At 32.0% G+C, this 27,427-nt stretch overlaps 1 protein-coding gene across 6 annotated transcripts; it reads left to right on the top strand.

Moving 5' to 3' along the window:
- On the top strand, window positions 1–26,143 carry LOC138321269 (origin recognition complex subunit 4-like). Of its 6 annotated transcripts, none has more exons than XM_069264820.1 (17): window positions 1–126; window positions 8,409–8,567; window positions 9,422–11,123; window positions 12,471–12,626; window positions 13,195–15,009; window positions 15,809–16,061; window positions 17,760–17,850; window positions 18,512–18,587; window positions 18,897–18,982; window positions 19,349–19,397; window positions 20,119–20,267; window positions 21,201–21,374; window positions 21,856–21,942; window positions 22,484–22,592; window positions 23,399–23,494; window positions 23,665–23,729; window positions 25,051–26,143. In XM_069264820.1, the coding sequence occupies exons 6-17, from the start codon at window positions 15,910–15,912 to the stop codon at window positions 25,231–25,233; spliced, it is 1,317 nt and encodes a 438-aa protein (XP_069120921.1). In that variant the 5' UTR covers window positions 1–126; window positions 8,409–8,567; window positions 9,422–11,123; window positions 12,471–12,626; window positions 13,195–15,009; window positions 15,809–15,909; the 3' UTR covers window positions 25,234–26,143. The 6 variants fall into 6 exon arrangements, with proteins under 6 accessions (XP_069120921.1, XP_069120920.1, XP_069120919.1 ...); XM_069264819.1 differs by lacking the exon at window positions 1–126 and adding an exon at window positions 4,804–5,912 and having other exon boundaries at window positions 9,422–9,505; XM_069264818.1 differs by lacking the exon at window positions 1–126 and adding an exon at window positions 4,804–5,912 and having other exon boundaries at window positions 13,527–15,009.
- The last annotated feature ends 1,284 nt before the right edge of the window (window positions 26,144–27,427 follow it).

Genomic DNA, 27,427 nt, shown 5'->3' with positions numbered 1-27,427 from the left:
ACAGCGATGATGACTACAGCCAATACCGCCATTTCTTATAATGGAACACATGCATCCACTTTCGCGCCATTTTTAAATGATAAGTCGACACATGTAGTGGATATCACTACAACAACAAATGAAATGGTAAGTAATGAAGAATTATCCTTACGGCTGTATCTCCATTTGCCCACTTTTTATAATCTGATAATTAGCAGAATGTTATGATAAGGATTATAGTCTATTTCAGAGAAGTTAACATGAATTTACCTGTGTTTTACCAGTAGATTTCACCTGTGCTACTCTACTTATTTCATAAGGCTATCATTTATGCAAAACATGTACATGTATATGTATGGAAATTATATTACATGGAAACATCTATTAATTTGTTACAATTTTTGTGATCTCAGTGACAGGTATGTTCTTGACATTTTTATATTAATTACCGGAACACATCAAACATAAAATTAGTATTTGGTACTAACTTTAAAAGTCCTTTTCTGTCTTTTTGACAAATATATAATATATACATACATACAACTACATTAAACTTCATCTACCTATACACATAAATGCTAACTAGAAAAATAGTTTATGGTAATATGTTATCATACAGTTTATGTATATATATGCCTCTTTTCATTATAAATCACCCTTATGACAATTTTACTGAAATATAGTGCAATATATCGTCATTTTTAGGGGCCCCATTGTGCCGATATGCCGGCAAAAATGTTACTTTTACGTTCATAATTGAACGTGTGTAAATATCCAAAATGGAATATATTATAAAAAGTCATTGTTCGAACTATCACTAGCTAAAACAAATTGTTTTTCAATGAACTATCCGGGGGTTAACTGTATAAGTTATCGAAATTTCAAATTCAGCAAAACATTGAACAATTTCTCATTGTTCTTCAGTTATGGTATGATGTTCAATAACATTCGCATTCTCTCAAATAATTTGCAGTCTGCAGAAGTCTATCTTCTGTAGAAATCCGGCTTAGGTTTTTTATAGTGTGATAAAAGTGATGCGCATTGATATATATCACATGTGTATATTTCAAATCATGCAAATTCATTAAGTTTTGCAGGTTTACTGTTTTTCGTTATTACATGTAACATTTAAAACAAAAGATGTCGCAATTAATCCAAATATTACATTCTGACTAAAAAGTATATTTAATTTATCAATATCTCATACTTAGTAATCATTACATGGAGGATGTTTTAGTGACCATCTGGATTTTTCCAAAAATTGCGAAAAATATCATCCTTGATGAAAAATAACTGAATTTTCTCAATGTCTAACATACTGGTACAAATGTATACAGTATGTTTGTTTTTCTTGTTACTGTAGAATTGGAATGTCTGGACATCGGTAAAGTTTGGTATACAAGGTATATGGTATACAACTGTATATGATATATTTAATTAGATACATGTACATGTGTACTGTTACATTATCATCCTACATATAAGTGCTTATGATAATGATAGTGGAATGTGTGTATTAATTGCTCTTCTTGTGACACTTCTTCTAAATTTTGGATGCAATTTTATTCTTTATCTCTTATCTCAGTGGTGAAAATAAAATATATATAGTACTGTAGTGTATATATTGATATCTCTCTATTTCCCCACTTTTGACAAACCATAGGTAGCGCAGGTAAACGAATACAGGTAAGCACAGGTAAAAATTAATATGGAACTGACTATAATTGGTTTTCCATTGTTCTCCTATACCAACACTTTGCTTTATTCTCTAAAAAGTGGGCAAATGGAGAACACACCATCCTTACAAGTATCAAGGCATACTTTTTAATAAAGGAAATGCCATTGAAACACAACCAGAGTACTAAACACATATAACATATAAAAGATATATTTCAAGATCGTTTAAAAATTGATGTCTCCATTTTTTTTAAATTTTGATTACATAGTGGTATGATACTATTAGTTACACTGTTTGTTAGTGACCTAATATTGAAAAATATTCGATCTTAAATAAACATGTATCGGGCGAGTCGAAGTCGAAACCCAATATTTTTCCGTATTAGGTCACTAACAAACTGCGTACAGAATTTATCCCGTCGAAGATTCTTTCAATGAAGTAACTGCAAAGTCTCGAATGCGTTGTCATGGTCCATTTCTATTAAATAATCCAAAATAAGTGTTACCGATTTCGGTTTGCTTTGAAAATGGTCATCAGCGCTATCATTCAAATATTTTGTCTTGGACATCTCTTTTGAGTGCCGTCATCGCGAAGCATTACTTGACCGCCATCTTGTAGCTAATGATGTTAGGGGCAAAGAACGATAACTCTATCGTTCAAAACGGATACGATTTCTTCTAACCTAATACGACTAATCTTGGATATCACGTGACGTCATTTTAACCAATAGGAATACAAGATTCTTGTCTTGGCACGAAAAAGAAGAGGCGGGCTATCAGATTTATTATGAAAACAAAGAAAATCAATTATAGTTTGTTAGTACCAAAATCATATGACTCAGATTTGTATGCCGGGTGCTGTCAATGAAGCCGAAACACTTACTCTTCTGTTACATATGTTTCATCGCCCTTACACTTTTTTCAGAAATCCTCTAACAAGTCTGCTATACATTTTATCTTCTTTAGACGAAGTCGGGTGTGAATGATGATTTTCTTTTCATGTCGTGCTATTTTTTCTGCCACATTAATCGGGGTAGTTCACTGTTACTCTTCCAGATCACTTGATTATATCATACTATAACCTTCCCACGAGTTCATGAGTTTATATTTTGCTTTTTGTTTTAAAACGATTTTGAGAAAGGACATGGATGCTTTATTAGTGTTATTGTGTGAATGGTCATCTTAATTTACAAATTGTAGTAAGTAAATGTAAGGGTGTGAATTATTTGCAGGTGAAATTCACACGTAATTGCACGGATCCCAGGAACAACGGAGAAACATTCCGTAAGTACATAAACACTTATCTACATATCAAAACTTCCAATACTTGTCAATTGCAATATAACTTAAGATTTCCTAGGAATCAGTATATTCCTATCGAAACTCTCTTCAAACTCATTACGTCTGAATGCTTTGTTTATTCCAATGAATTTTTGTCTATGTCAACGTTCAAATCGACTTACATTGAATTCTCGAACAAGGCAAGTATGACCAACTGCAACATAATGAAATGTGACTACCGTATAATAGTATTGCTATACGAGCATAATATAATTCTGTTTGATTGGTTTTCGTTTTCATCAGTTTAGCTAATGTATGAGATTTGTGTTCCAAAGTATTATAAATGAGCATGTTTGTTAACTTGATTTCATATCATTGATTTCCTTTTTATTATTGCTGTTTCGTTTTTCATAAAGCTTTTATTCAAATGAATGCCATATATGTAAGCGCAATGTGACAATAAAAAGACAAATTTTGCCTTTATTTTCTTTATTTTCAGTTTGCACTCTGGAGGGATTTTTCAGCCTGCCAACCACTGTCAAGGCCGCTGTCTTCATTGTGGGCGTGTTGTTACTTACTCTTTTGATTTGTGTATGCAGAAAGGTTTTTCGGAAGTGTCATAAACCCAACACAAAAAACAAGGACGAGGAGTTGACCATGTTAAAGTATGACAGAGAACAGCAACAGGTCAATGTGTTACCACAGTCGGGTGTGTAACTAACATCAAGCACTGCCACAAGAGGTAGCCAATTCAAGAAGCCTGACTCAATTTGAATCCAACCTCAATACACATTAGAGAGACTGTGTTACTTAATTCAATCCAAGCTTTTTCTTAGGATGTCGAGTGAGAAATATTAAGTGCGTTTAAACAGAACTCCTATATTATTGTTTTAACTGTGATATTTTGTGCTCTAGATGATTAACATTCAAGTGATTAGGATCATTGTTTTATCGACTATGCGCACCGAACAACTATGCAAGTATCGATGATAAAGGCGATCTAGCTTATTTGATCGAAGATCAGCTAAATCAGGTAAATCATGCTTACTGTACCACCGATGTAAAACACTTAGCTTGTAGTCACCATTTATGATAAAGAAAGTGTAAAAGAGAATGTTCGACCTGGCGGTTTAATAATTATAGATATCGGTGAACGAGGGTCCGATTGTGTTTATCATAGATAGATATGTACAGCACACTCCTTTAATGATATTCAGAATTTACCTTCCACTGACTGTGTATGCTGATGAAAATGTGTACTGCATTGTAATGGAAAACTTAACAACCTTATATGGTTTTAAAATTTTAAAATTGAAGGGAATTTTTTACATCATTTCGTTATTCTGTCAAACCTATATGATCAAGGCTGAATCCTGCATATAAACAACACTAACAGTGACATAAATGACATGTATAGATGTTGCGGTGTTTTCACAAAACTGTAGCTTTCTATTAATATTTTATCTAAGCATTATCTTTTTTCTAATCTTTCGTATTTTCTATCGACATTTTTGTTATTAACATTTGATATCAACTTTTGTTATATTATTGTCACGAATATCGATTTAAAGATTTGTTATGGAAATACATTACTATGCAAACAAATATCTGGAAGAGTGGTTTTAATATCTTACAGTTTAGCATTATCATTAATTTATTTTTAGCGTATTTACTTTTGAATAAAATCCATGTAGTAACTTTGAAGGATTTGTTGTAAATGTTGTTTAAAGCTGGTTACAATTTCTTTTTGTAAATCACGTTATACAATTACAGTTAATACTAGACTTAACATCACTTCCTAAACAATTCTAGATAAATTTAATGTTAATTTCTATAACGCGGGTCGTTTAAATGTCCAGTCGTCGTCCTAATTACATGCACTACGACTACGGCACGCGACAAAAGAAATTGTTACATTGTTAACATAGATTTGCTACATTGTTGACATAGATATATAACTGCAATGACATTTAAGGCTATACATTCAAATGTTCTGACGTTTAGGAAACGTATCAGCCTTTTAAATCATCAGGGATAATTTGCTATTCTAATTTACGCTCGATTTTGTTTTGTTTCAAATCTCGACTGGGTTGTTCACACAAACTTAGCTTGCAGACCTACAGTTAACAATATAGTAAAACCAAATGCCTGTATTACGACTTGTGCAATATGATGAATTAGATTTATTTTCACTAAACTATCGTACAAGCAACATGTTTGGCAGAACAAAATTGTTTATTATATGCAGAGAGTTATCAGGCTGATCATCTATTCGTCTAGCTCGAAACATTATTTTATTACAAAGATAACACGGTGCAAAGACTTATCTTCATTATCTACCTCGAGTTAAGTGATACAAAATTATTGTGTCGATATTTAATTCCAACACGTCGTTGCCTAAACCAAATATGAAAATTGCGATACATTGGAAGATGATTAAAATATTATGGAACTGAAAAAGTAGACAATCTTAATGGAAAATTAGTTAAAGTTCATTCATAAATGGGATTTGAAAAATTCAAAGAACAAAACAAAAACAAACAAAAAACACACACATTCATAGAGATAGTACATATAATGTATAGGGAAACAATCATATGCAGTTGATTAACTTTTGGCATGGTGCCATATAAAAGCTTATTATAATTTCTGGTGTATTGAGTACCCGGTATAGGATCTATATAGGTGTAAAGGGATTTCCACTTTTACCTCATAAAGTCCTTAGCATAATTTGTAGATTCATGTTATACAGTCGGTATACGACTAGCTGTACATAATTAAACACTCAATGCCACTGTATCTTTTCAAACTATAAATAACATTTACCGATATGCAAATGACGGTTGAATTGTTTTGTAACAATACAACTAGTTATATGTAGCACAGTGCATACATGTATATAATATAAAATGACAGTAACCTGTACGGTAATCTGTGGAGCTGTTGGAAGGGCTGCAAGGATAACAGTTCGAGAGGTTCGTATAATTATAATTACCGTACAGCCGGTTATTTGCGGGGATATTATTTTTTGCGTTTTCGCGAGCCATTGCTATGTTCCGGAAAATGGTTAAAAAATATCCATTTAATCATACATACTGTACCCTTATTGTCAGATCGTGAAATTTTATTTTTTCACGGTAATTTTCACGGAGGTTTTCTAAAGTTTCAATAACTTCGCGGATTCCCAAATATCTGTAAATAATGCGTACCTCGCTATTTTGTGGTTTGACATATCGCAATAATAAACCTCCGCGAATAAGTTACAAAGGGTAGTTTGCAAAAATTTACACCCACTTAATTTAAAAACTATAGAGTAGCTATGGTTGTTTTTGTATTGTTCCCTCGTGATAGCGGTTTTTAAAATTATTGTCAACTTTATAGTGAAATCTCACTAAATCATCTGTTGCAACATTGTTATAAAATTATATTGTAATCTTCAGTTTGAAGGAAATAAAGACTCTTATTATTAAAATGTTTTTTAAGATTATTGAATTCTTTTCAGTTTAAGCTAAAAAAATTTTAACTTAATCTATTGTGCATTAAAATATTAAGATGGCTTGCCATATAGATAACGGTCAAACCCGTCATTTCATTTCCTATTACGTTATAAACTACGATGATCTGTTCTGTTCTTATCGATACATCATCATTTATTCATAACAGATACAAAAATTTTCGAGATTTTACATTAGAAATGTTATCTAATGTTAATAACAATGAACAGCGTTCATACTCCCATATTTTCCAATTACTGAATGCTGTTCATTGAATAAACGATCACCATCATAATAATGATAGCTTGTGACTACGGTAGGCAGTTACTTATTCAAAGAATTAAACAACAGAATATTGGTCTCTATTTAGGTACTTTATTTTATGGCGGAAAGATAGCATTACACATTGTTTGGTGGTAAGTTTCCCTGAATTAAACGAGAAAATGGTCACCACGGTATAGACTAAATATAGAGTTAAAGTTCTGGAATTTCTGTTGTTTATCATGTTTATCAAACTCTCGTTAGTGAATTTTCTTAAAAAACACTCGCTAAAGCTCGCGTCTTTTCAAAATTTGAAAATGAACTTACTCTAATTTGATAAACATGATAAACAACAGTCACGCGTTGGGGAACCTCCATTTAAACAATAACCTTGAACTTAATGTTATATGTATGTTGGTATCTTTTTTACTTAAAGTATACTTGTAACTTTATCGTTTATTTTAATCGGCCACGAGTGGAACAAACTCTTTGTATGTACGCCAACTTTGATGACCCTTAACCACCCATCAGTCAGTAAATTATTCCAATGCGTAGGCTCTACAAATGAATCTATCTGTATTTTTATAGGTATGCTGCAATTTCAAGGTCACACTACAAATAAAACAGTTACATAACGTCAGTTTCTATTAATACCTCTAAACATATTTATAAGTACATGTATTTGGCCTACTAATTTGCACTTAACTTGCTCATTAGCACTATAATATGTGATATGATTCGTATGTCAATCTGTTCTTTCCTTATGTATAGACCCAACTGATAGTACATTTTTTTCTTTATAATTATGATATCCATGTATGAGGATAAGGCGTAAAAAGATCTACATATATGTTTACGGGTATTGAGAGTGTGCTTAGATGGCAACATAACTCTGGCGTGATTTTCACTTTAACACACACAAAAATACGGTGGTGCAGCTATTTCGTCACCCTTTTATAATTATGCATTTTTCATTTTATATAATCATTACATTTAAAGCTAAATAATGTATAATTTATAGAAATAATATGATAGAATCTAGTTAACTTTACATTTCGTATAACTGTCATAAACAGTTCACAAATGAAGAGACCTTTCCAATGTTTGAGTTAGACTTACACTAAACCTTATGAATTGTAAAGTTAGGATTTAAATATAAAATTAACTGATTGTAAAATACATAACTTATAAATTAATAAGACTTTTTTATCGTTATTTGTACTTAGTTTGTGGTTAATTTTGATTTTGCGCAGCGTTGGAAAGAACAAATGTTCTGCCAATATACAATCTAAATACAAGATCTGATCATTCATTAACAACTTATTTGTCGTTAAACAAATTGAGTTCCGTTTACTAACAAGATAATGTAAGTTCGATATGACAAGGTCCATACATGACCCTACATTACAAGTTGGTGTCATTTACATAATGATTTTCTCTCGATTTTAGTTTTTCTGACACATAAAGTGTATTAAGTAAGATACAATGATTCATAATAAGTAGTATTTTCCGTTTGATCCCGGATGTCGAAGTTTAACCCTTCTTTATACTCATACACAGTTAGTTTCCCCTTAATGTATGTTGCTTCGAGCACCGACAAATCTGTTATAATATAACTGTTAAAGCAGAAATCAATAACTTGCTTTAGCAAACTGAAATTATCTTGCCATCGTAGACAGAAATAATTCATGGTTTATTTTCATTCCGACCAAACAGATGCTTTTCCTGACTATATTCTCGTTATTGCTGGGAGTGACATTTTGTGAAGAAAGCCATCATATCACCACAAAAGTGTCTGTTAAAGATCAGGATCAGCATCAAATCATCGTCAAGAAATTGTCAACTGTTGGAGGGTCAGACCACACGGAAATACGGGTTTGTAATTCGCTTAATTAAATATTTTACACATAGATATATGGAGGTTTCATTGAAGTTTGGTTTGATTACTTTTACACCATATACAGTAACTGGTAACTGTTGTACATGGGATTCGAACTGTCAATCCAGAGGTGGAGGGCTTGTGCTAATCGGTCATTGTGTTACATTAGAGTTATATGTGAATGTTTGGATAATTTGTAGCTTGATTTTATTACTTAAATAATGATCATATTAATATTTTTTTAAGTGCAATTTTTCACCATTCATCAGATGCCAAGTTTTATTTTTAAAATGCATAAAAAATACTGAAAGCTATTAGTGTGGTAGAATTAGAATGTGTAATTTCTAAAATCAGAAACAAAATGTGCAAGCCCCATATGAAGAATAGTTGTGGAAGTACTTAGTGATTGACTTACTCAAATATTTGTTTCCTTGGTAACCAGTGAATCTTCCTAGATAGTCATAACGTATTTTTTTAAAGAACATATTATTCAATTTTGGTAGTAAAAAGAGTTTTAATTGGCTGAGAAAATTACTTAATCAGTCCATTAACAATAAATGACGTTTGTAGCATCGCTTAATTCATGTTAATCGATACAAAGATGCAATGATTTCATAGAAAGAAAGAGTCTCTCAATGATTTTACAATCTGGAACAGACATCTCTAGTGGATTGAGTTATACATAACGATTAATTAGAACATTTTTATGTCAGTGAGATATAATACAAAGTTATTCGTATACCTTATCGTAAACCGCGCTATAAACCTTATTTCAAGAGAATCCTTAAATAAACACTGGTTTATTTCCAAGTTCAGACTTTTGTATCTTATTGTTCTTTATTTGTTTCAGGATAACAAAACTGAAAGGCAAATCCAAGAACGGAAACAGCTCCTCTTTAGAATAGGAATTTCAATATTGGCTATAGTTTTAGTGGTAATAGGAACTATTGCATGCCTGTGTATTTGTCTGAGTTCAACCACAAAACTATCGCGTCTACCTGATGGGGTCGCTTTGCCGTCATATGTATGACGTATACAGAATAGCGTTATGCCATTCGGTGATTTAGAGTGATCAAAATACGACTTTCATAAAACCGTCCACACACAAAAATTCTTATCACTTCAAGTGCTATCCGTAGATTTTGAAATCTACAGAAGGTTTCTTTTTGGTCCGAAATATGACTGTGTGACTCTATCAATTAACGTCGCAATGAGGTCATTTCTTTTTGCATACAAACAGTTTGGTTTGATTAGTTAAACTATTAATTATTTTTTGTATATATGTTTTTTTCTTTGCACGTGAGATACAAACTGGTGTATAAAATACGAAATAAGAATCATTCACCCCCTTTGGGGTGAGACAGGAGATCCCAACCCTCGGGATAAGAATCTGTCGAACACGAGGCAAAGGCAGGGCCCCGTGTTTGACAACTTGCGAATCATACCCCTTGTATTGGGATTTTCCTGTCTCATCCCAAAGGAGATAAAATATTCAAATCAAGATATTTCCTAGCAACTGCGGGATAACCCTGTCATATATGGAAGAAAGCGGGTTCGCAATCTTAATGTTACACATATTTCAACCTGGTTACACCAAAACGCAAAGCCCTTGTGCGAAGTACTTTACATGCAGTTACTGAAAATATAATGTAGCCTCTGCTCAAATGACATCTCGTGAACTCCTAAATGCATAAAAAATTATGATGTTCTATTGGTGGCTTCAAGTCTGTCGTCTATGAGTCAATTAATTTATGATAATAATTAAAATTACTTTATACCCGTTCGTTTGACAAAAATGTTTGAAATACAATATTTAATCAATGCATAACTGAACCGTTTTCATCTTTATGGTCTGACCTTTTGACCTTTTATTCCTATTTTTAAACCTCAAGTGTTTTAGTCTACATTGCTAAAGCAGCAACCATCCAGTATATATTTGTATTTCTGATATGGAAGCAAACGGAAAGAATAAACGTTATTTTTTCATTTTGAATATTTTAGACAAATATCTAATACGGAAATAATTCAGATTGAATATTTCTTTTAACAATATCAGAGTTTATCACTACTTAAAATAGAATAATGTGGAATTAATATCAGTTATATATCATCGATTGCAGACGGCATGTTATTGTTTAAGGACAAAAATCATTCCCGTTATGTCTGGGTTAGGTGACCATGTAATGGAATGCTCCATGTATTATCAATTTTATAACAATATGCGTTCATAAATCAACAATTTCGTTTACAGATACATAAACATTGTGCTAGCACATAATAAATTGTAAATTAAGAGAATGATATTTCTTTGTTACTAACTGTATTGTGATGAACATATTACGCTTCATTGTGATTTCTAATAATAGCACTTGTCAAATGCATTATATAATGACAATATATACATGGAATGCCTGTACATGTATATTGTTCATGTGAAGTTGTTTATAAGAATGCAGTAAGCACCAGTTAGAAACATACAAGCACAAAGTCGTATGTTTGTTTTACAATCCTGCTGATCGATGAAAACACTGGATTAGTCTCTACAAAAAATGGTAATTATCTTTCATTTTATTTTAGTTTAGAGTTATAGTTTCATAACCACAAAAAATCATATCCAGTTTGTTTAAAATTTTGTAGTTATAATTATGATAATTTAACCGGACAATGTAATTTAGTGTTATTTTGTTTAAACATTTGAGTCACTCTGTTCATATGGGATAAATATTGAAATAAATGGCGACAAAATCATATTATTTAATACTTAAAAACATGTCGTTTTACTTGTTGCATTGTACGAATGATTCCTTTTGGAAAAGTTATGCACATGAAATTGTATGAAATGTATCACTATAAAATAGATTCAGATATACAAGAATAGCCCATCATCCAGTAAATGGTAACTTTGACTCTCTATCTCAGTATCTCATTGGATAACACTCTGCTTCTTTCCATCCCAGGGTTCAAGTGTTCGATACTTCTGTTTACAATTACCCTATAGTCCTACATCCTCGATACTCCAGGGGTTCCGATCACTTACGATCTCTACACCTCTGAACTATGTCGTAGTAAAATTGGAGTTAGTTCAGCGAAAAAACAAATTTCTTTTGAAGTCAAAGCCAAATAGCCAACACAGTGTACCGTTATGCGGCTCTTTTGATGAACATCAAACGACTAAATTACCTATTCTTTTGCCTCTAATTTTACTATGTTGTAATGTAGACGTTCATTACTTTGTATACCTTATATTGCGTTCTTCTTTAAATAGTTTTTTGTTTATTGGAAATTCCATGCGGTTGTTTCTATTAATAATTTTTTTAAACTCTTTGTATAAGAACACCCACCAGAAGTTTATGATCATTATGTATTGTAGAATATGATAACAGAAAACACACTGTCTATTGGAGAGATATGCGTAATGTAAATGTTTGCTATGCTTATTTTCTCTTTTGTTGATATAATACTCACAACTGCTATTTCTAAAAATAGAAAATGAAGCAATGCTATTGTATTGGTCTTATTACATTCGATAGTCATGTCCACTGTTGTTATTGGAAAGTAAGAAGGGTAAACTATCCAGCTGGTCACTATTAGGGGTACATCTGTACACTCGATGGATGTTGTCGTAAGTTTTGTTTAATTGTGTGTTCATCTGCATTAAACTTACTCATATAGTTAGTAGATATAGCGTCATAAACAACAACTCCATTTTCATGATGATTGATAAATTACACATATGTTTTTATTTTTATTTTCATTAATTTTTTTTATTAGACTATTTCTCTAAATAGTTGATAAATGAACGACGGTCGATGTCGGGATCTTATGATAGAATATTTTACTGAGTCACTTAAGATTAAATCAAGAATCTACATGATTGCAATTTTACTTCTACGAAACAGACGAGTTGTATAGTCCTTCTGTTGATGATGTCCTCCATCCACGTTTGCCGGACACATCTCACCAATATCCCACCATCCTCAGAGACAAAAGACCAACACCGTGATGTTTTCAAAGGACCGGTGTATCCTCATGGGCCAGATAAGATTGTTCCACAGGTAAGCATTGTACCATCTCAGAATTAATGTCTCTGGAATCTGGAGAACCATTATTTATTGAGTCCAATTAAAAAAAAAACTCTTAAAAGTCTTTTAAAAATATGCAACTGACTTGCATTACCTTAATTAAGAGAGTGTATCTTGCTGTGATCTTGCATTGGTATAAGTGACGAGTGAAAATTTCAGATGATGCCTACTGTAATATAAAATAATAAAGTAATTAGACCATGGCTTAAACGGATGTGCGTGCATGGTGATAGTAATTGTGGCGTTGTCTAAAGAGGGATACTTTTTTTGTAAAAGAAAAAATCTTTATTTAAAAAAGTGCAATGTAATAAATGCTTACAAACAGTAGTGACAAAGCCTATATTTAAAATGTGAACGTAAATTTATGCGCACAGTGATCGTTATTGTAATTTTCATTTTTTCGTTATTTTACATTCAAAACATGAAATTCATGGTCGCCTTTCCGTTTGTTTGTTTTTTTGTTATTTTTTTTTAATTGTAATCAGAATTGTTTCAATAATTATCAATAAATATCGTTGACAAATCATATATTTTTTTGCAGAATGATACCGCGGTTGATGCCGTATATATAGGGACACGACTGGTCTTGTTGGTTGGTGTTCTGATATTTATATTCATGGTACTGTGGGTGCATCAATCACGCTGTGTTTCTTTAAGACAATAAATTATGAAGTGTTGACAGATATCCTCTACAAACCAGTTTCTCCGCGTATGAGCGAAAATCTCCAGGAACTCCTTCTATGATAAATCTTTAATGCAATTCTCTCACATAGGCGGAGTTCAAGGTGACACTCGAAATGGCTTATGGTTTTTTTACTGTTCAAACTACGTGTACATTTGTTTATTTGAATTCATTTATTTATTTCGTTTCAGGTCAAGATGACATGTCAAGTCTCTGTAGCGCTTCATATGTAAAATGTATATGGTACTAGTTACTGTTAATGAATACGTGTACATCAGCCATACTTACCTTTAGTTAGATTGTTGATGTAAATACTTTTGCATTATATGCTGCTTTTCCACCTTTTGATATATATCAATCAACTGATAACGTCTGCTTTTATATGAGAACTCAAGTATGAAATTCGAATTATTTATATTTAAGTCAGATATAATTTTAAGTATGATGTAATGTATTGCATACATGATTATATATAGATGTGTTTTTGTTTCAAAATAAATTTTGGATTGACACAAATATATGGAAAAAAATTTTTTTGTATATATTTATATATTATCTAACTCAAAAAGAAAAAAAATCTAATATATATGTACTTTGGAGTGTTTCTGAATGATGTAGATCTACACGTATGTACATTTTCGACGGTCAGGGTTTTTTTTTTTTTTTTTTTTTTTTTTTTAATTTTACCAAGTTTGGCATACTCATAGAAAATTGTCTTCACTTAAATTTCATATCATTTTTTGTGTGCACAACTTAAAACTTTGTGTGGTCATTTTAATGATATGGATCTGGGAATTAGTTACAGTTTATATAATTATGAACCCATCAGAGTGCTCTAAGACCATTTTTAGTACACTGATGTAGAGTATGATTTTTGCCGACTTTTTTTTATCTAAACCTCTAAATTTCTAAAAATGGTTTTAGAGCACTCCGGCGGGTTCAGTACATGTATAATATTTATTATTTGTCTACTTTCATTGTCCTGTATTACTGTTCGTATCATATTGTGTGAGCGTGTTCGTTTTGTGTGTCTTGATAAAGGGGCAGATCGCCTCGAAAATTTGTTTTCTTCATATGGTTGGAATCACGTGTACTTCTTCTAATTGTTCCATATGAAACTGTAATGTCAGACCCCTGTGATTTTAATATTGACACGGTTAAGTTATTTTCTATAAATAGACCAACTTTAGTTTTAATCCATTTGTAGATGAGATCTAGAAAATTCAAATAAAAATGGGGGAAAAAAGATTGAATATTGATCTGAAACAACAACAAAAATATGTCTGCTTAGAGTTAGTTGTGAGTTACCCGACCGACCCTAATATTTTACCCCTTCCACTTATCTAAGAAAAAATAAAAAGCAGGAATTTCGGTCACAAACTCCGGTTTCGGCCATTATTTTAGAGTGAATGAATGACACTAAAAAAATCCCGACTTACCGAACCCCTTTTTTTTAAAAATGTAACTCTAAACAAACATTTTTGCCTTACTATTCTAGTAAACAGAATTACAACACGAGTTAGCTCCCTTCCTTTGCCATCTTTTCTGGGGAAGGTAGATAAATTTCTGACGTTAAGGCGGGAAAAGAAGCAAAAAACATCACACATGCTGACGAACAGCTGACATGATTATTATCGGTGCTTTAGTGCTTATTCATTATTGACAAGCCTCAAGGTATGTTATACATTTACTTAATAACATTTGCTGAATGCCGTCAACATATTTGATTGAAGATCGATACTGTAATAATAATAGAAATTATATCATCACTGCACTGTACCACAAACATTTATTACTCGATGAAAATAGCCACATTGTCGTGCTATTTATGGGCCGTTTTTGATTATACGTTTTGACTGGTTGGACCTAGTTGTTCGTTTATGAATTAAAGACGGACCTGGTGATATTGTATTGTTTTCAAACGAGCCTTGACTAAGCCCTCACAAGCCTGTTATTAAAAACTGCAGGTCCGTCGGGGTTAATTTATACTTGAAATAATGACTTTAACAAACGGTCGAACCGGTTGTTCCGCATAAACGAAAATGGCCCTGGTAAGTGTTTGTTAATACAAGAAATATAGATTTTCCATTGGTCTTGTAATATTAAATTTAATGACTCTATCAGGTGACTGAGTGATGTGCCTACATTAATTCAAGTGTACATGTACATTGTATAAGGCCCTATATACTATGGGCGTCTTGTTTATTCAGCTGATATTATTTTTTTCTGTTAATTGTCAAACATTGCCGAAACAACATTATTAAATACTGACTACTGTAAGTATTAGGCCTATAGCCTAGTAAAACCACGATAGATTCTAATTCTATTTACTTTTCATTTAAACGCCAGATCGAAAAATTCAGTTAACATTATTATACATGATCAGTTATTGTTCAAATCATGGGTATAGTTTATGCTCTGTTTGCGATGGAGCATAACAAGTCACAAATTCAATATGTTTTTTATTTAACAGAGACCAAGACACTTCAAACGTAAAAGGTTATGATACGGGTGGAACCAAAATATTTCATTGGTTGATTTATATCAGTGAGAAAAAAAGAAAATACATAAAAAATGAAAAATAAACGATCAAGGACCGTCACAGTTAGTAATACAGTTGTGGAAGACGGCCAAACCAGCCTTGATAGTACCTGCGACCTGCTGAGGCTTAGAGTATCCCAGCTGTCAACCCCACCACAAATCCATGGTTATGACCAAGAAAAAAGGTAATTTCTTAGAAGGAAACAAATATTTACATCTCCCAACGTAAACTTTCATGACCCAGACAAAACTTCATGATGAAAGCAATCCGGCCGGTAAATAGAAAAAACGAATTGCAAAGTCCCCAAAACGCTTGATCTGCCTTTACTTTTTCTCGCACCTCGGACAGGGAAATCTCACATGATACCCGGTGCTAGATTTTTCTATCTCGTCCGATCTGTCTGGTACCTTTACGCGAATTTTGGCGGAATTTTACACCATTCATGTAACAGTCCGCGCATGTGACGTCAAACTCTTGAACCGGTGACGTCACAAGCGTCAGATAGTCAATATTATTAGAAATATGTGCATTCAGTGATTTACCATGCATTGTTTGGTTGTTGTTTTTAATTATGAAACAGTATGTACCGATCGATCATCGTTTGTCTTTGATATAATCGAACTATAGTTTTATGCGGAATGATTGCCAAATCGAAGCGCAGATGTAATGGTTAATCGGCTTTGAACCAGGAGGCCCATGACGGGATAGTTTTACATTCGGAACGCGTATATAGATGGGTTTTGTTTTATCTTAGAGGCGCGAGAAAAAAAATCTATTACCTTTAAGTGATCGAGATCGGGTTATCTCAGTCTCGGGCTAAGATTTTATAACATCCCAACCTCGGCTAACGCCTCGGTTGGGATTATGTTACAAAATCTTAGCCCTCGACTGAGATAACCCGATCTCGTTCACTTACAGGTAACAGATTTTATTATACTTGCATTCTGCCAGCTTGAATTCTCGTTCCGTTTTTTGTAGTAACCAGCCGCCATATTTAAAACTAGGTCAAAATGTTACAGAAAGGATTAATCATATCTAATCCGCTAAAATACTATTTTATGCGGCCTCAAGTTATAGTTTTCCTAGATAAATGGGATAATTAATACCTAAACTGTAAGTACACATCAATGTTATCAATGTTAGAGCAAGAAATATTGATATTATTGCACTTTTCCTTCCGCCTTCATCTGACGTCGGAAGCTGCATCAAAGAAATAGGCCTTCAGAAATGAGAGTCGACAGTCAGCAAAATACGTCCGATAAAAAAAACGGCTGACCAGTCAACTCTCATGTTATGGGAGTACCGGTGCCCGGTACTTTTTGCTGGTTGAACCTGGCTGAGCATGGCACCGCCTGATTTAGGCTAGATTACATTATATAGCATACAAATGCAATATCCCTAGCTACATTTCATTTGGTATTGAAATGAATATTTTATTGAAATTATAATATAGCAATTGAATGCTGATTTAATGATATAATGTCTAATAATTAATGTTAACAAATATATTAAGTACTGGATTATGAAAAATTATATCACAATCATGAATGTCTATGATGCATGTAAGTGTTCATGTGTACCACTTATGATTAAAGTCTATATATGCATGCATCACTGCCGTGTGCCTATGTACGTATAATAAATATTTTTTAATGGGATGATTTGGTAAATTATATGTTTATGTACTTTGATCGATGCCACTATAATCTGCATGTTATGAAATGATGATGTCGAGAAAGTTTGAATTGAAATGAATTGTAACTTGATAACTTAATAAATAATAATTTATATGTTCCACAACAGTAGACACATCTGCATGTTTTGGACCAATTATGAAAATGAAATTTCCAAAACATTTTGTTAAATCACATTTTAAATGCAGACAGGTGATGGATTTAATCCGAAGGACTAGTACAACAGGAGAAAGTAACTCTGCTTTATTGATTGGACCAAGAGGATGTGGCAAGTCTATGGTAATATTTTATAATCATTAATTCGGGGATTTTTCTATGGGCATTTTGGCACTGAAAATTGGCCCCAATTCCCAATGAAAATTATTTAAAAAAATATTGTTTACTCTTGGAAATTTCCTTCCCAATTTTCCAATTTCTTTCCCAAAATAAGAAAAATAGACCCCTTCCTAATTAAAAGAAAAAAACCTTGATTATTATAGCTGTACAAAGTACTGATAATATTTTAAAAGATACCAATATGAGGTCATAAAATATGAATGAATATTCAAGTTAAAGAAAAGATATTAAAAAAAAGTACAGAAGAAGACATATCTATAACCAAATGCAGCAAATAAAAAGGTCATGTATTTAAGTTGCCTTATTTGACCCAATAGGTGCCCCCTCCCTTTCTAAGGCCTCATTTTTACTTATCTGAAAATAGGAAAACCATAAGTGATTTCTTTTGCAAGTTGATTCATCTTTGGCTTACTAAGTGCAATAAAATAATATTATGAAAAGCTATAGTTTAAGTTTTATTAAATTTTCAATTGTAAGTGCCCTGGGAGCTTATTGAGTTTAATATGGTTTATTCAATGTTCTTTGTTGTAATGTAAACTGTTATGAATATGTTTATGTATTTCACACTATCTATAAAACCCTTGTAACTTTCTGTATTTATCAGCTGATAGACAATGTTGTTGAAGAACTGATGACAAATCAAGAGATCAAAGACAACCTTCTTCAAGTCCGCCTTAATGGTGAATATTCCATAACTTGGCAAAAGGGCAGATAACTCTGTAATATGCGCATATTATATTCACTTGTAAACTGAAAAAAAAACATTCACATAGCTATATAACACTCTTTGGTATCTTTAGATGCAAATATACAGTTTATATATAATAGTCATTTGATAAGTTATAATATTTGAAATCGCTTAATTTTCTAAACATGTGTTATTAAATATGAATGGCATGTTGAGTAAGATATATATATATATATATATATATATTTATAGATAAATGTCTGCAATATCCATATATAAATTTTAGTGTATTATATTCCAGGTCTGTTACAGACAGATGATAAGATAGCCCTGAAGGAGATAACTCGACAGTTACAACTGGAGAATACAGTGGGCAACAAAGTCTTTGTACGTATACGTACAGTATACAGCTGTAAGCTAGCACCTTTCCCCCTTTTTAAGGCCTCAAGGACACTTCCTTGATTTACATCTTTTATAAAATGCTGGCTGAAAAAAAATTAATAACATAATACTGATGTGTTCATTTCAAATTGATTTTGTGCAATAACTTTGTGAAAGTTTTAAGTTTGTTTTTTATTGTTTATTGTATATTAAACTTTTAGCCTTTTGGTTTACAAGTATGTAGCATAATACAATTTACTGTGTTTTTGAAAATTGATTGCATGTATATTACCATTGACTATGGCACATCACAATTACCAGTATGTTTAATGATGTGATTTTTTTTTTCTGATAACTCCATTCTTGTTTTAGGGATCTTTTGCAGAAAATCTTCAATTTCTGCTAGAAGCTCTAAAAAGTGGTATGTATTCTTCTAGTGACTGTAGTATAAGTTAAAAAATGATAAAAACAACAACAATAAATCACCTTTGGTTTTGAGAGGGTTTCATTCTGTGTGCTTAATTACTTTTAAGATGCTTCACCAATAACAGAAAATAAACTTTATTCATAATTTGAGCAAAAATTGGTGTTTAATTGTGTACATATATGTATAATTAACACAAAAAATGATATATTTAAAATAATTTCTTTGGCTTTTGGTGCATGCGCAATCAGTATTTCATTCCATATAGGCCATCGTGCCTCAGAATTTTTTCGGGATGCAATTAATTTTTTTTACTATTTTTATCTTGAAGTGAAATAAGAAGCTCATATTTTTCAATTGTGGTAATGGTGTAAAGTAAATTGTTGTAACTGAAGAAAGATACCAATTCTTTTAATGAGGTTCTTCTGGTCCTGTTTTTCATAAAGAAAAAATAGCATTTGTCAGTGATGGAGCATCTGTAATAAATACCAATAGTTGTATATTATGTGTAGAGTGTTTGTGATATTGTCTAGAGTTCATGTTTGTAAAATTTATCACAACGTTTTTGAATAAATTTACCATTGAATCTCTTCACGAATTACAATAGTAATATATCATAAAGATAGATATGTACATAGAAGAAATATAATAATATAAAACAAAAAAGAGTAATTTTGTGGTGTATTTTTGATTTGGAGAGTGATATTTTCTATTGCAGGTAGCCACAGTAGTAAGCCTATACTATTTGTGCTGGACGAGTTTGACCTTTTCGCCCACCATAAGAACCAGACTCTGCTATATAACCTGTTTGATGTGGCACAGTCCGCCCAGGCCCCTGTCTGTGTTATTGGACTCACCTGTAGACTGGTAAATAATACGTATTTAGGACCCTACATGGTGGCAAGATGGTATCAAGGTTTATGTATCAGAAAGAATGCATTTGATGTGATCAAAATGTTTTGCCATCAAAATTTGTCATGTTGGTTTTAAGACCAAAAACTACTAATAAAGTATCAGCTTTGGTAAACCATGTGATCAATTAACACTGTAGACAATACATTTGAAAAATTTGGAAGTTAAATGCTTTTTTGGCTAAATTTGATAGTGTATTTTGAATTGTTAGTTTTGATGTGTAGGTTATGTTATCCCTAGTATCAAAATTGATTGGAAAACTTAAGATTTGACTATGGCACTCTATGGGTGATTTCTGTTATGTTCATTCATTACATTTAGCACTTGTTTATAATTATATTTATATTTAAAGATGCTCCACCGCCGACAGAGCATAAATGATATTCATTATTTGAACAATAATTTGTGTTTTATCGTGTATATATACGTCTAATTAACACCAAAAATAATAAAAAAAAAAATTTATTTAGCCTTTGGTGCATGTGCAATCAGTACTTCATTCCATATAGGATATAGTGACACGGAATTTTTTCGGGATGCAATTAATTATTTTTCATATTTTAATTTGAAGTAAACTTAGAAGCTCAAACTTTTCAATGGTGGTAATAGTGTAAAGTAAGTAACTTTTGTAACTGAAGAAAAATACTACATCGTCTACTCCTGTTTTTGATAGTGATAAAATACCATTTGTCGGTGGTGGAGCATCTTTAAAAGGTGCACTGTGGGAATTATCATGTTATTCATTTTTAAACTGTAGCAAACAAGTTTGTGTTTATTTCACAAAATAAACTTTCATCATTTACATGTAGATTTTAATGTTATAAGATTGAAAAGAGTGATCAGAATATTGTTTTAGGGTATTGTAGAGTGATCCGATTCTTGTTATAGGATGTGGTTGAGCTGTTAGAGAAAAGAGTGAAGTCACGGTTCTCACACAGACAGGTCCATCTATTTAACAACATTACTCTGGGCGACTATACCAATCTCTTCATCTCTTATCTAAGTCTACCTGACAACTTCACTGATAGCAAGTTTGTTAAGACCTGGAATCAGCATATACAGGTAAAATACATTAATTGAAAATACACAGGTTAATTTACCTATACTTCAAGTAAAAGATACAGAACAAAATCAGGTTTAACAATTATATTACGTCTGGTGTGAGTACACAATTTTAACCCATAATAAATTAATATTAAAGCAAAGTAATACAAGTCAACAGATATTAAATTTCACCCAATAAGTATTCTTGCCCTATTTGAGGCCTCAAGTTCACTTACCTTGTCGCCTTTAAATCTTTATGAAATGCATACTGAAAATATTAATACCATACATAGTCTCTTTATTTTATTTCTTCTGCAAATTAATTTGCGGATTTTTTGTGCAACAATTATGTTAGAGGTCTAAGTTTAATTGCTGTAATTTGTGCCCCACAATAATCTCAATTTTTCAAGTGCTCATCTGGGTGCTTATGGAGTGGGATCTGGTATTGTATACAGTACTAGAACTGGCTTCTGTTTCATTAAATGAATGTGAACTGTAGGAGCTGGCCTCGGACCAGACTGTACAAGGAGTTCTCCGCCGACAATTCGAGTTTAACAAGGATGTGAGGACACTTCAACAACTGCTGGTGAGTAAGATAGAACAAAGAAGTTGTTGAAGGGAGGTTACTCTGATCAGAATGTACTGTAACTGTGACAAGAACTTTGAAGGGAGGTAGTTCTGACCAGTCTGTTGCTTAGTAATTGACCTGTATATATTAAGTGGATGTGCAAAACATTTGACCTAGTTAGATCTACCTGCTCATAATGGCCTGTATGACTCTTATTTTTGTTGCGGAGTTTCTAATAAAGAAATTGGTTACTTTGGGATTTATTAATAAGATTTTTCTTTTTTTTCTGTACATTGTTTACAATTTTTGTATGATATGGTTCGGCGTAACTTAATTACTAAATGTCATGAAACAGAAAGTATTGTAAACCAACTATTTTGTTGTACTTTACAATCTTTTATGAGGCAATTTATTTTTGGTGAAATCTAATTGCCTGTGAATTATGTAAAGATGAGTTGGTTTAAAGTATGTGGATATAATATGATTTTCTTTTAATTAAAAACCATGATAATTTAACTTGCTGAACCTATAACTAGTGTACTATTATTGGTATGTACAGACCTACCCTGTTTGTTGTGTAAATGAGGACCATCCTTTCCTCGTCCCGGCAGACTTTGTAGACGGTATGAAGATGCAGTCTACAGACACCAAATCTGCTATGCTTCACGGTAAAACTGTTTTCACATGTTGCTCTCCATTTAAACTTGTTAGTTATAGTAACAGCTTTTTTATTTCAAAGTAAAAGTAACTCTTAATATTTGTTGTGTAGACATTTGTTGCTTTCATGGCTGCTGTAGAACCAGGAATATAAAAACAACGAAAAAAGTTTTATATATTCTTAGAATCTGTTTTATAGATCAATCATAAATACTTTTACACACAAAATACTCTGAAAGCTGTATACCAAAAAAATAAGTGTATGCACACCAAATATTTCATATAATACAGTAAGGTTTTTCATCTGAATAGAAATTCTAGTCTAATGATATCTATCAGAAATTCTAGTTCCACGATATCTAATAGAAATTCTAGTTCCACAATTTCAAATAGAAATTATAGTTCCACAATATCTTTTAGAAATTATAGTTCTACAATATCTTATAGAAATTCTATTTGCATGATATCATATAGAAATTCTAGTTCCACAATTTTCAATATATAATAGAAATTCTAGTTTCATGATATCTAATAGATATTCTAGTTCAACGATATCTAACAGAAGTTCTAGTTCCACAATATCTAATAGAAATTCTATTTTCACGATATCATATAGAAATTATTTTTTCACAATATCTAATAGATATTATAGTTCTACGATATCTCATAGAAATTCTAGTTTCATGATGTCTGGTTGTAATTCTAGTTTCATGATATCTGGTTGTAATTCTAGTTTTATTATATATTGTAGAAATTTTAGTTCCATTCTGACACACTATGACATGTAAACTGAATAACTGTTAATTCTATTATTCAGGAGTTTCCATACTGGAGCTTTGTCTGATTATTGCCATGATGCATCTGACAGAGATTTACGATGGTGAACCATTCAACTTTGAAATGGTCTACAGCGGTAAGTTATCAAGTAAAATGTTATGAATTTGATTGAAGATTGTTATTCAACTCTTATGGTATCAATTAAACATTGCAACTCTTTAATAACATATATAGTTGATTCCTTTTAACTGTTTATGAACTCTGATTTCAGAATGATTTTTAAATGATACTTAATTATGATTTCAGAATATCGTAAATTTGCCCAAAGGAGATCATCCATGCAAGTTTATGAAAAAGCTGTGGTCTTGAAGGTACTTTTTTGCAAAAAGAATTCATTTGGGATACATTCATGTTTCTATGGTATCTTAATAATTTGAGATATATTTTTTGTTGTTATTAGTTTCTACTAATGAGGCCATAGTGAAAGATCATACATTATATACTAAGTAATCACATAATTTGCTTTATACCCAATGGTTTCACTGGTGTAAAATATACGAGACATCAGTATTAGAGGATGTCATGACAAAATAACACTGAAATGTATTGTAAAGTATAATAATTATACTTAATAATTAAAAGTAGTTATGTGATAAAAGGTTTTTTTAAACTTTGTGAATTTTAAGACTTACAAAAATAAAAACTTCCTACACTAATTTTGTAAAATATCATATGAAATGAACACTCATGATCTCATGAGTAGTAAGTAGTGTTCAGAAATATACATTGACCCAAAGTAAATAGTTTGGCAGTGAAGAACAAAAAATAACAATACATACTCTTAAGAAAGATTTGAACTTTAACTCAATCCTCATTATATGATTGTAATAATTTCTTGTTACTCATGAAGACAGGCTGTAAGTTTTCTCTACATATCAAAGTACAGTTGTACCGACAAAATTGTAAAATTTTCTCATCCACAAACCTTGAACCAAACAAAATCTACATTTGTCCATGTGGAAGATTTCCATTTTAAGTATTTAACGAATGAATTTTAACAAGTTAAAATCAAAAAAACTTTTAAGAATGGTGTCATAACATCACACATGAAATGAACACAAATGTGAGATATGTTTAATCACATAACTACAAAGACCTGTATTTCAACGTCAAAATGTGTTACGAAAATCAGGCATAGGAAGCCATTTTTGTCTTGCCATCATTGAATCCTGAAGTCATTGCCATTGTTATATGGTTTTGTATATACATCATGATGTGACAATAAATATCCTTCCAGGCACAGCCAGTGCAAATTGCTCCATGTCATATTATAATTAGTGACCTACCGTATTTTATCCAATATTCGCCCAGGGTGTTTAAATAATTGAAAAAAGGAGGGGGAGATTAAAATTACCAAATTTGGACTACACTTTTACAAAATTATTGCAGGAAGTAAAACACAATCAATTTGTAAAAGAAATGAAATAAAGCTACCAGTGGTATCATGTGATCGGTTGGCAATTTTCTTTGTAGTATTCAAGGAAATTGCAGCTTCTAAAAGAGGGTAGGGTGCTTATAGCGATGGAGCATTTATTGGGTTGAATATGGGAGACAAAGTCACTTGATAACAGGCAGATTATGTGTAGAAGACATTTGTAATTTTGATTGGCTAATTAATTATCTACTTTACAGGCATTTGAGCACCTGATTGCTTTAGAGTTGGTGAAGACTACAGATGGAGCTGGATCTCGGGTACAGAAGGAATATCGTCTGTTGTCACTGCTCATCCATCCCTCACAGATTCTGGATGCTCTACAGAAGTATCCACACTGTCCTACAGAGGTAAAGCAATGGGCCCAGTCCTCTGTTATATAACATAGGATCCAACAAGGAAACATATTTGGGAAGAAGGTAGGATACAACAAGGGAAAGTATCTGGGAAGAATATCTAGGGTTCTAGGATTTGGAAATATCTGGTTAGTTTTTTTGATGCAAGGGCACAGACTGGACTTAAGAAGGATATAAAGGGCTTTGGGCCGAGTTGACCAAATCTTTCAAAGAATGTGAGGCTAATATGTTAGCTGTGATAGCCAAGGGTGTAGATTTACGCTTACGAACATTCGAAGAGTAATTGGTCCAGTTCTTTGTAACATTTCAACAAGGGAAATATCTGGGAAGAATATCCATGATTCACGGAACAACTGTGCATGCTTAGTCTTTGTGATTGGAGTACACAAAACTTGACAAGGTTATTCGGGACTTTATGGCCAAGTCAACTGCCTATTGCAAAGGATGTGTGGCTAGTGTCTTATCTGTGATAGCCAAGGATGTAGACTTATGGTAACGAACATTCAGAGAGTAGTTGCTCCAGTTCATTGTTAGATACATCTAAAATGTTCAGTTTCCTCTGTCTGGTAGCAAAGGGATGTGAATTTCACACGAACAGTCACTGAACAATTAACCAAATCCTGTGTAATTTAGTAAGAGAAAGAGGACTTCACACGAATTTTTGTCACATAGCAAGGTGACAAGGATATATTCATTGAATGTGTTTAATTAAATTAGACATGTCACACATATTTAGTATAGACGTTTATTGAATAGGTGCAGTTCTGTTATATCACAATGAAGTCTCACTGAACGATGATAACGTATACGTATAGTTGATTTTGAGAAAGGTTTGGCTGTTCTATGCCATCTGGATGTGTGGGTAAGGATATTTCCTCAGCAACCTATGAATTGTGATTTTTCTCCGAAAATAAAGGATATTCTTTACATATAATTACTAATTCTTTAAACTTATTATTGATCAGTTCTCTGAAATCAAACTTCTGTATTTAAGAATGACTGAAAGAGATTATTTGTATACCAAACCATCAACAGATCATCAGTAAATACTGAATATAGCGACAGTATCGTAATCAAAGGAATATACTGACAGTATCATTATCAAACGAATATAGTGACAGAATCAAAGTGTAACAAGTTCTTGTGTTAATATTTTCTGAGACCATTAAACCACTCTTTAAAAAGAGGTCTTTGAATTAAGCAAGATCAATTGCATGAAAATGCAAATAATAACACAATAGTAGCATTTTGGTCTTATTGTTTATTAGTATAAATATTATAATTTTACATTACAACAAAACATGTTATTATTACATTGCAATTACATTATAAAATAGCACCACACATAATCTCAACAAAATCGTTGTAAGAATCATTGTACATGTATATATGTGGAGGCAAATCCACGTCATGCCGTCAAACCTGCTATAAAGGACACTTGAATACTTTAAAACACTTAACAATAACGAGTTTGAAGAAGATGAAGAGTTCCTAATTGACGAAGTAACCGATATTACATATCCAATTCTGAACGAAGACATAAGGGACAATGAGATTAAAGAAGCTGTTAATAAATTAAAAAATAATAAAGCCAGTGGTATTGATGGTATTGTCAATGAATATATGAAACATACTTTACACACTTTTCTTCCAGTAAATTCGAAACATTTTAACATTATCCTTAACACAATTCTAGTTCCAACAGATTGGACTATTGGCATAATTAAGCCTATATATAAAAACAAAGGTGACAAACACAATCCTGATAATTACAGAGCTATTACTCTAGTTTCGTTCCTAGGCAAGTTATTCACTTCCATCGTAAACAATAGACTCACTAAATTAGCAGTTGAAATCAATCTTATATCACAAGCACAAGCCGGGTTTAGAAAAGGGTACTCAACAACAGAAAATATCTTTATGTTACATACTCTTATCTCTATCTATTTCTCTAAAAACAAAAAACTATATTGTACATTTATTGATTTTAAAAAAGCATTTGATACAGTGTGGCGCGTTGGATTATGGAAAAAAAATGCAGTCTTTCTTTATTAAAGCAAAAATTTTAAAAGTTATAAATAATTTATAGGAACATACAAAATCCTGTGTACGCAATGGAAATGAAATGTCAGATTTTTTATATGTAATGTTTGGGTTAAACAAGTCGAAAATCTCTCAACGTTTTTATTTTCTATTTTTCTTAATGATCTTGAAGAATATC

Source organism: Argopecten irradians, chromosome 4 (assembly GCF_041381155.1).
Source record: "Argopecten irradians isolate NY chromosome 4, Ai_NY, whole genome shotgun sequence".
NCBI lineage: Eukaryota > Metazoa > Mollusca > Bivalvia > Pectinida > Pectinidae > Argopecten > Argopecten irradians.
This window is presented reverse-complemented; position numbering and strand designations above follow the sequence as displayed.